The sequence below is a fragment of the Strongylocentrotus purpuratus genome, unplaced genomic scaffold (assembly GCF_000002235.5).
Source record: "Strongylocentrotus purpuratus isolate Spur 01 unplaced genomic scaffold, Spur_5.0 spur5_scaffold_17, whole genome shotgun sequence".
Lineage (NCBI taxonomy): Eukaryota > Metazoa > Echinodermata > Echinoidea > Camarodonta > Strongylocentrotidae > Strongylocentrotus > Strongylocentrotus purpuratus.
The window spans coordinates 1,514,271-1,524,932 of record NW_022145602.1 but is presented as its reverse complement, the minus strand read 5'-3'; the positions used below and the strand labels follow the sequence as shown (position 1 = coordinate 1,524,932).

Below are 10,662 nucleotides of genomic sequence, written 5' to 3'. Positions count from 1 at the left end.
CCTTTCGCCATATCCCTTTTACATTGTCTTTTTTCCTCCCCTCTTTCATGCTCTTATTCTAATCGCATTTTAATCTGATTTTGCTGCGACGTCTTTCCAATTTTTGTAAACATAAATGTTTCTCGAATTGTATTTTACTTGTTTTTTCTTTTGTATTTTTATTCATCTAAAAGTCTTTTATACCCAGGTATACTAAAGATTGAGGAAAAATCACGGAAAATGATGTCATTTCAGCAATTTGAAAATCACTGATATCGAATTATAAATAAACCGCGTTTAAATATTACCCCCGCCCCCAATCAGTACGCCAGTGCCTATTTTCGTCTTGGTATGGGTACAGCTCAGATTAGATCTATTCTACATTTTATTATGCAGGCTCCATGCCCAGGATTGGGAATTTTTCATTTTACACAATATATTTAAGGCCACCATAGCCATTCACCTGTCTAGCCAATCAAAAGTTGCGACTCAAAATTAGTTGATGATTTGGCCAATGAAAGCGTCTGTTTCATCTCTGGCCAATAGTGGTTCTCTTGACGTGAGATATCTCTCAAAATGGTAGGGTTAATATTTTAGTGTTCATTAAATCTCCCTCAATCACAACCATCCTATAGAAATAATGACATTTTTTTCATATTTAGTAAAAAATGATATATGAGAGTTATATAAGTAATGTTGAATGTTAATTTGGTGTGCTTCTCGAGTAGAAATTTGCACACTTACTGTTGCTCCTGCGAAGATTTAATTTCCGCAGAGACTACATTCCTACGTGTGTATTGTAATGTAGACATGGTCGATGGTGGGTAGCTGTATGAAAAGTTGTCCGAGAGACCGAGACTACCTACTGATTGATTTAAAACTGACAAGGATTTTCTTGTATAATGATTAAGATTAATAAAATTGTATTCCTTACTTTACTAAAAGCCAAATAAGCCAACAGTCTCATTAAAACAAGTGGTGTATGAACGGTATTTTCAGCATGTTAACGGGGAAAGGTGTGTTCTGCCATTGCAAAACAGTTCCCGTGGAGTGCGGTGCACCGTGTTTATTGTGTTTGTGTAGGCCTAGGCCTAAGACCAGATGATCATGAATGATTATGAAACCTGAATTGAAAGGGAAGAGGTGTTCAAACTAGTCTTTCAGGTTTGGGGATTGATGTACATGTATGATGTTGATAACTATCAACATGCCTTGGCATGCATTTGCCTGTGTGTAAATACTGCAGAGCCAGGCCCAGGCCCAGGGTCTGTTTTATTTTTCAGACCTTGCGTCAAACAACAAAGACACTAATGATGTGAACAGAATCACCTACTCCCAGTAGGGGCGCTGGTCTGAGAATGAGGATTGTCCGCATAAACAAGGATATCCTCGTTAACGTGGTCAAAACGCGTCCTAAAATTCAAAATAAGGTCAAGGATCGGTACGTTTGCGGACATTAGGTCTCTGTCTAGATCTATGCTGCATCAATGAGAAATGCATCATGGAGCATCGTGATGGAATCCTTTGTTTGCAACACCAACACGCAGATCGTTGCACAGACAATCGTTATTTTTTAGGCTGCGATTTGTCTGCGTTTACAAGGATATCCTTGTTTAAAGACACACTGCCATACTTGTAGCTACTTCTAGTACTTGCTCCCTCTATATAGAAAACTTCCCTAATCGGTGCCTGTTGGTCCCCCATGATCCTCTTTTCTTATGTTAAATGAGAGCTGAGTTAATGAGATAGCCACCTGTCACAGTGACCTCGATGGCTCTCTGTGTGGTCTAATCCCTTCTGGCCCAGTAGTGGTGACGATCTTTAAGCGGACGATCCTTATTCTTGGACCAGCGCACGCACTGCGATTCCCGCACATGATAACATTTGCGAACTACCTTCAGCATTCGCTGAAGAGAGTAGCTTCTTTTAATTGCAGCTATCCATCACATTTAAAATCACTAGACAAATGGAGTCTAATAAAAAAAACAGGCATTTGTCTTACTTAAAATTAAATGACAACTTACAAGGGAGACGATGTAGGCTAGTCCTACATGACGCAAAAATTTGTAAATGCCAAAATATGTTTTAAAAATTTAAGATTCATGACTTGTTTAGGGCATGGTTTTTGCCCATTTTATTTTCCGAACTCGGTCACAAATCAGATTCATCTCTGTTATTCATTTTTTTGTTTTAATAGACACTACAGAGCTAGTCCGTATAAACTTTTATCAAGAATAAATATTTTTTAAACTATATGATTGAATAAATTTTTTTTGACAATAACGACAGAAAAAAATGACAATAGGATTAGTAAATGACAGTAAGGCAATAGGTATTTTAAGGACAATTGACACCGCTGCAATTGAAGGGTCTCAAATACATTCTTCAAATGATCACATCGACCAAACCCTTTGAACTCTTTTCCCTTTTCTCTCTCTCTCTGTGCATTTGATAGGTGAACGTTCCAAAGAACCGCCGCACATACTGCAAGAAGTGCAAGAAGCACATGAACCACAAGGTCACCCAGTACAAGGCTGGTAAAGCTTCACTCTACACTCAGGGTAAGTCTTAATCAGGGATCCGTTATTGTTGTTGTTTTAGCCTTAAAGGTACTATGTCCCTTTTGCAGCCAACCTCAAATTCTGTAGAACTTTGCAGGAATTATGAATATGTCATGTATGTCCTATCTGTGAAATTTAAATGTTAGCAGTGTCCTCATATTCAAATTATGCAAGGAAACCTGTTTACTTGCTAGACTTCACTGTCAGACACTATTGAGTGACTGACTGGCTTTTTTTTTCTTCTTTGGTAATAACATACATGAAAAGAGTTGTAAAGGGTACATGAGCATTTGTCTACATCAATAACCCACTTCTTGTGATGGCCAAGATTAAACTGATTGAATCTTTGCGCAGCATAAAACGTATGACCATTCGGTACAAAATTGTCTGAAAATCAAGACTATTACTTTTGGGCTCTATAGCCCTAAAGTCGATTTGACAACTAATAGTCGTTATTTTCCCACTTGAAGACATTTTCAAGCCCCACCTTTTTTAGGGAAGTTCTAAATTAGTATTATCTTTAAAATGCATTTGGAATTTATCTTTTTCATTTTTTTGGCCTGCAAATGGGACATAGTACCTTTAAGGGCGTGTGTCATTCAATTATGAATATTTACACCAAATTCAAGTTGTATTAACATTTTTAAATGGATGCAGAAAAGAGAAGGAAAAAAATAATGACGCTGTTCAATTTTTCACATTTTACAGAGATTCAAGACTGGCTGTCTACATAGATCATTTGACCGATTTGTGTTGTTGTTGTTGTTGTTGTTGTTTTAATTTATAGGCGTTTTTCATTCAGAAGTGAATATTTACGCCTCTTCTCTCAGGATTTTTATTCCTTTAAAATTAGATTTACTTTTTTGATATATAGATTTGGATAAATTGGATTTTTAAAAGCTAAACTTTTATTTAATGATGAAGAATTCAGTGGCTGGCGAGCAAAAGGCTTATCGGCTATATAGGACGCCCAAGGACCAACTCGGACACGGTACGTAGTGACAAGCTTCTCAACTCAGCCTAATGCTGAGCCTAGGCCCTCCGACGTCCACCAATATGTCTAGTCGTCTCCATCGTGTTTCTTCAAAATTTTGACCGAAAACCAAAAAATAAAAAAAAAAACAGATCATGATACATGAAGATTTTAAACGTTAATATAGACAGTTCTCTCTTCTAATTTCTTTTTTTCTTTTTTTCTTCTTCTTTCTCACTCTTCTTCTTCATGTACATGTATACTCACTATAAAAAGCGAAACATATTGGGCTCAAATAATTATGTGCGGTGCAAGGTGGTTAGTAGGGGTACAGGTATACCCTTTTAGATCTAACTACGAAGTTAACCAGAGCCTGTTGGTGATTAATATCTGTTGATTTCAGGAGTATTGGGATTAATTCTTCGTTTTCTATTCCAGATTCTGTTATAAGCATGGCTCTCTCTATAAGAAAGAGTGGGCACTTACATAAAAAATGTTTAACTGTTTCTTTTTGGTGCTCACAGTTTGGACAATGACCTGTCTCATGTTGATTCAACTCAAAAAGATTATTATTTAAACCTAAGTTTCCCATTCTTAGGCGATGAAGAATAGTTTCATGATATCTGTTGTTCAGGTAACACACAAATGTTTTTGATACTAGAGTTTGCGTTTCCCGTAGGGGGGATGATGTTTCATTCCATCTTTTTTGCCATATCTCTATGTAGTATTTCTTTATAACATAATTTGATTCTGCTCTGGTAAGAGCGTTGTTGATTTCTATATTTTTATTTAGTCCTGCTTTAGCAAACTTATCTGTTATCTCATTGTGTTGTAGACCACAATGACTGGGAATCCATTCGAAATAGACCTGGGTGCCCTTGTATTTTAGTTGACTACACAGGGTTAAAATTTCAAAAATGAAAGATTCGTCTTTACGAGATTCTATGGCCTGGAGTGAACTCAAAGAATCAGAAAAGATGACTGCCCCGGTGTAGAGTCCTGGGAGTTGTAATAGCCACGTCAGGGCAAGTACAATTGCGGCCATCTCTGCTCTATAAGACGATGTGTAATTAGCCAGTCTCTTAGATTGAGAAACATCATAATAAGGTACATGAAATGCAGCAGCAGCAGAGTCTTTATCTGGCGATCTTGATCCATCTGTATATATGTGTAAATAATTTGTCCATTTCGAATTTATCAATTCTAGGGCTGCTTGTTTTTGGGCAAAACAGATATCTGTTTTCGTTATTACCTCTTTTAGCTCTGATGACACATGGGGAGGGAGTATTTTCCAAAAGGGGTGTGTTGAAAAAATACTTCATTGGATCTTCTAGTATGTAACTGAATTTTAATGTACAATCCTTGGTTCTACGTCCAAAAGCTAATCTAGAGTTAGTACCTCCAAGAATATTAAATTGCCAACAATCTTTCACATCTTCGTTCAGAGGGTGTTTGCGCATACTCTCGATTTGTGTATTTTCAGGCAATAGCCTTAATTCAGGCCCTGGTGAATTATTTTTAGACTATAGTTTAGGCCTTTTTGTGTACAAAATAGCTCATTCTAGGTGATTTTCAGGCCCTCTGATCAATTCTACCTGGCATCCCTGCTTAATGATCAGTGATAACAAAATACAAGGTAGCATAGCAATCGGGTTGCTGTCAAAGTGTTAAGGACGGTGAATTTCTTGGCAAGAAACCTGGGGGATGACACAGATTTTGTGCTGGGTAAGTTGTGATTCTAGAGCAGAGCAAAATATGACCGAGTTCCTATAGGAAATATTTATTCAGATGGTCATATCTCGGCCAAAACTGAACATATTAAAAAAAAAAAATTGTTTGAAAATTGTTTGGTACTCTATTGCGCTATATTTAAGAAGCCAACATTTTTAATATGATTGATTGATGGTTTTTCTCATGTATTTCACTTTATAGGTAAGAGGCGTTACGACAGGAAACAGATGGGATATGGAGGACAGACCAAACCTATCTTCCGAAAGAAGGTAAGTTAACCATCATTTTCCTCATGATACCAACCAACTTGTAGCATCATCCTTGGTTGTAGGCTTCAGCGACAGTGTTCTTAAGTCACTATTTCACAGTAAACTGATTTCTAAATTAAACCCTGGACCGAACAGGTTACCTAACCCTGACCTAATGTAATTGCTGCCCTAACTGTAGCTGTATGTTTCTGACAAAATAAAGCCCGGAGCAATCGTTTCCAAAGCATTTTGACTAAACATGTGTACCTTACTCCTAACCTGACCCTAAAACCTAATTTAAACTCATTTGCAACTCTAACCTCAACCATATATCTTTGACAAAATAAATCCTGGAGCAACTATCACCAGAGCAAATGTTGGAGTACCTAGTCCTCATTAGGATGGTCTGCGGATCACAGTTATTTGGTTAACTTTTTCCATACCTGGGCAGCTCGACCGGATGCACCTGCTATTGCAATATTTATATATGCTTTCTATTGATTTAATCTCAATTAATGTTTGTTATATTGTTGTAATTATGTGACTTGACTTGCCGAATAAAATAATAATAAATAATAATAAAATGGAATGAAACACAATCAAGTGTGCGACATAACTGTAGATGCCTTTTTCCTTCCGAAATTAATCATTTTTCGGTTTCATTTTTTATCTGTGATCAGGCCAAGACCACCAAGAAGATTGTACTGAGGATGGAATGCACAGACTGTAAATTCCGCAAGCAGCTTCCCATCAAGAGGTGTAAGCACTTCGAGCTGGGAGGAGACAAGAAGAGGAAGGTATGTCATATTTTTCATGTTTTTTGCTCTCTGTGTGCTAATTTCAGTTTGTGGGTATAGATACTAGGGGATTGTTTCACAAAGACTAAGATTGACTTTAAGTTGGACTTACTATGACAGGCCATTCATGCCACTAGCTGCTCTCACCATTATGATCTTTAGATAATATTTTTTCCTTCAATAATGAATTATCAAAAAATGTGGAGTTGCGACTATGATTTGTACGTCCGTTGAGAGACCAATGCCAGTAAATGGTGAGAGCAAACAGTGGCATGAACGGCCTGCTATAGTTAAGTCCAACTAGTTGAGTCGATCTTATTCTTTGTGAAACATGCCCCAGCTCTATATCTACTGTGAAATCAGAAACTTTCACAAATTACTAAGGACAGCATTTTCTTGGGAAAAAAGCTTTTGAAAGTTGAAAAATCTCATGTTTCGTCGATTATGATTCAGTTACGTTGGTTTTGAGAGTCTCAAGCACTCCCAAAAATTGCAAACTTTTTAGTTTTACTGTATTCTTGGTGAAACTGAAAGGCAATTATCTGTATCGATGTAAACAATACTTTCATTAATTGAATGCTAAATATATATATATATATATATATATATATATATTACTCATTGCGGATATAGTATCAAAAATAATATCACTAGTGATCTTTTAGATCCCTTGTTGACCATACATTGCGGGACAAACGAATGTCATTAGCGATATTATTTTCAATACTTTCATTGCTTGCAGGAGCTCTATTTCAACTTGCTATATTAAGAGAAACTTTCGTTTGTTCTTGTTTTTGTTTAACTACAGCTCTTTTATGGAGCTGAATTTCTCTTCACTCCTTGGATATGAATTTTTTTGATCCACGGAAACATGTAGTTGTCTCTCTCAAAGAATGTTTAAATGGTTATAGCTGAAAAGAAAGCTGGAGTCTCATTCAGATGTTGCATTGAAAAGCTCAAAGTGTGCTCTTAAATGACAAATGGTTTCTGTATTTAGAGGAATTTTAAATTTGTAAAGTATGAATAAATGTGAAAAAACCTTTCTTGTGAAGTCATGCTTTTGACCACTAGAAGAAGGATCATAGGATATTAATAATGAATAAGATTCCTTCCCATTGTTGACTGCAGCGCTTTTTGTAGTCTGCAGGGGGAAAATGCTGTGCTGTTACAGTTAAAGAAATACATGTATTTTTAAGCCTCCGCAACCAAGTAGCCGGAAGCATTATTTGATATTACTAGTTTTTGGGGGACGCATGAACCCACATGAAGTAACTGTTCCCAGAGGGTGATTATTCACAAGAAATTGATACATGCTCTCTTTTCTCATCCTATCTTTTCCAGGGACAAATGATCCAGTTTTAGATGCGCACCACCCAGAGAGTACCAACCTGCCTTCTTGCGTTCACTTCACCTCATACTCAAAGATGATTCCTCATCCTCTCAACCATACAAACACTTCGGATCTGTCCCACCTGTGGTCATCACCAACAGTGAGCTTATCTCTGTCCTTGGGCGCCATCTTTACATCGTCTCTCCAGAGCGAAAAGGGTGTTAACTCTGTCTTAAAGTACATGACGTTAATGCCTTTCTTGCTCCAACCAGATGACCTCTCTAGTGGTTATAAAGATAAGCAGCTTTTTGAGGGCACTTTGTAATCCATTTGGAGATGTCTACATTGCTTTAGAGAGGTAGAATGAACCCATCAGAAGCTATGGACAGAAAGAGGTGGACAGTAAATACTCCAAGAGAACTCTCACCATATTGAATGCAGATAAATCTCACAAAATCTGTAAACAACATCTTGGAACAATGAATAAATTTGCAGATTATTCGCCACAAAAATAATTGTGTTGGTTGCAACTTTTTTCAGATGTGCAATGTTTAACCTAACTAGGCCCGTCTTATAAAGAGTTACGATTAAAATCAATCGCATGTCTTTCAATCAATCACAAGTTTGCAGGCTCCTATCTCTCATGCGCATAGTTGCGGTTGATATCAATCGCAAGTAAGGGGTCATTCCATGTCAAATCACCCAATGGTTTTAACCCGACCATTTTTTATGCCTCCGCCACCGAAGGTGGTGCCGGAGGCATCATGTTTTCGGGTTGTCCGTCCGTACGTCCGTCCGTCCGTACGTCCGTCCGTCCGTCCCGTTTGACCGTTATCACAATATCTCAAGAACCATTTAAGATTTAAACTTAAGACTCGGGAATAGTATTTATCACCATAGGAAGACGATCTGATTAGATTTTGGAGTACGTAGGTCAAAGGTCACAGGTCACAGAGGTCAACTTATGAAATTCCTTGTATTGAGTTTGTTAGCGCGATATCTCAAGAACCATTTGAGATTTAAACTTCAAACTTAAGGATAGTATGTATCACCATAGGAAGACGATCTGATTAGATTTTGGAGCACGTATGTCAAAGGTCAAGGGTCACAGAGGTCAACTTATGAAATTCCATACATTGAGATTGTTATCATGATATCTCAAGAACCACTGGAGATTTAAACTTCAAACTTAGTGATAGTGTGTATCACTATAGGAAAACAATCTGATTAGATTTTGGAGCACGTATGTCAAAGGTCAAGGGTCACAGAGGTCAACTTATGAAATTCCATACATTGAGATTGTTATCATGATATCTCAAGAACCACTGGAGATTTAAACTTCAAACTTAGTGATAGTGTGTATCACTATAGGAAAACAATCTGATTAGATTTTGGAGCACGTAGGTCAAAGGTCAAGGGTCACAGAGGTCAACTTATGAAATTCCATACATTGAGATTGTTATCATAATATCTCAAGAACCACTAGAGATTTAAACTTCAAACTTAATGATAGTGTGTATCACCATAGGAAGACAATCTGATTAGATTTTGGAGCACGTAGGTCAAAGGTCAAAGGCCACAGCGCACATTATGAATGCAAAAACAGCTTGTGATCGCGTTTTATCAAGAACCGATTGATGGATTCATGCCAAAATTAGGTCATGTTTGTTACTTGCAGAGCCAATGAACTGAGTAGATTCTTGGTTCATAAGGTCAAAGGTCATGGGCCCATTATGTATGCAAAAATAGCTTGTGAACGCATTCTCATTAGAACTGACAGATGGATTACTATTTAACTCAGAACATCTTGCAGAGCCAATGAACTGAGTAGATTTTATGGTCATGAGGTCAAAGATCAAAGGGTCATATATGTATATGAGAAATTGCTTGTAATCACAATATTCTGAGAACCTGTCAATGGATTACCATTGAACGTGAATTCAATTTTTTTTTCTGTTTTGGTTTGTAAAATTGCTCTATAACGGAGGCATAATTTTCGACTGCGCGCAGTCGAATTCCATCTAGTTATTTTGATGAAACTTAGTGTACTTGTTGAGTGTGATCTCACAGCACCAAATCCCAAATTTTAGGTCAATCGGGTGAGGGGTTTGGGAGATACGGCCCACCAAATTTTGAGATTTTTTCAAAAATGGGGGTGGCGGGCCTACCTTTGAACCCTTGTATCTCGGGACCTAATGGGTCAATCTTCACAAAATTTGTATTGTTGGAAAGGGAATTCAATAAGGATTCCAAATCTGCCGCCATTTTGTAGATTCGTACATGTTGGGGTACTTTGACCTCTTGACCTCAGATTTGACCTTGAAATTGACCTTGTGGATCACGTAACTTTGACAACATTTTTCATGAAATGTAATCTCTGACATGTTCACTAAAACATATAAAAGTTTCAGAGATATAATATTTTTTGTTTAGGAGCAATAAGGATTGAAAGTATCCATGCTCACAGATATTCACAATAAACCCTATTATAATGTATACAATACATGCAATATGCACAGTACAACATACATCTTCCACATGCTTTTTGTTTTAGTCATATCCATCCTAAATGTCAGCAGTACTTGAATGGAAATAAAATGACAATTTCATATAGGCCTAAAGGGTTAACAGGATGTATGGCTTTAAACCTCTGAGTCGGTTCTAGGATAATTACCCCCTGGAAAATTAACCCTCAGGAAATGTCCCCCCCCCCCCCCAAGGACAATTACCCCCCCAAGGACTATCACACACAGAGGATTATTACCCCCCAGAAAATTACCTCCTAGGACAATCTGTCCCCCCCCAAGGACAATTAACCCCTGGACAATTTCCTCCTAGGACAATTACCCCCCCCCCCCCCCCGGGAAAATTACCCCTCAAGAATAATATACCCCCAAAAAATAAATCTGCCTGATTAAAACCACTTTATTATCAGGATGGACTTCCCCTTTAAACAAATAGGGGGGGGGGGGGGGGGGGGGGGGGGGGTAATTGTCCTCTGGGGTAATTGTCCTGAGAGGGTAGTTTTTCCAGAGGGGGGGGG

At 37.7% G+C, this 10,662-nt stretch overlaps 1 protein-coding gene across 1 annotated transcript; it reads left to right on the top strand.

The window, feature by feature from the left end:
* Window positions 1-513: 513 nt before the first annotated feature.
* Window positions 514-8,131, top strand: LOC592965 (60S ribosomal protein L44). Its single transcript, XM_792463.5, has 5 exons — window positions 514-558; window positions 2,435-2,540; window positions 5,446-5,513; window positions 6,173-6,289; window positions 7,631-8,131. The coding sequence occupies exons 1-5, from the start codon at window positions 556-558 to the stop codon at window positions 7,649-7,651; spliced, it is 315 nt and encodes a 104-aa protein (XP_797556.2). The 5' UTR covers window positions 514-555; the 3' UTR covers window positions 7,652-8,131.
* The last annotated feature ends 2,531 nt before the right edge of the window (window positions 8,132-10,662 follow it).

What these genes read in the sequence shown, in the direction of transcription:
- LOC592965 (XM_792463.5), top strand. An exon ending in AGCTTCACTCTACACTCAGG is followed by an intron (nt 2,541 to 5,445) that starts GTAAGTCTTAAT and finishes TTCACTTTATAG; the next exon opens with GTAAGAGGCGTTACGACAGG. An exon ending in AACCTATCTTCCGAAAGAAG is followed by an intron (nt 5,514 to 6,172) that starts GTAAGTTAACCA and finishes ATCTGTGATCAG; the next exon opens with GCCAAGACCACCAAGAAGAT.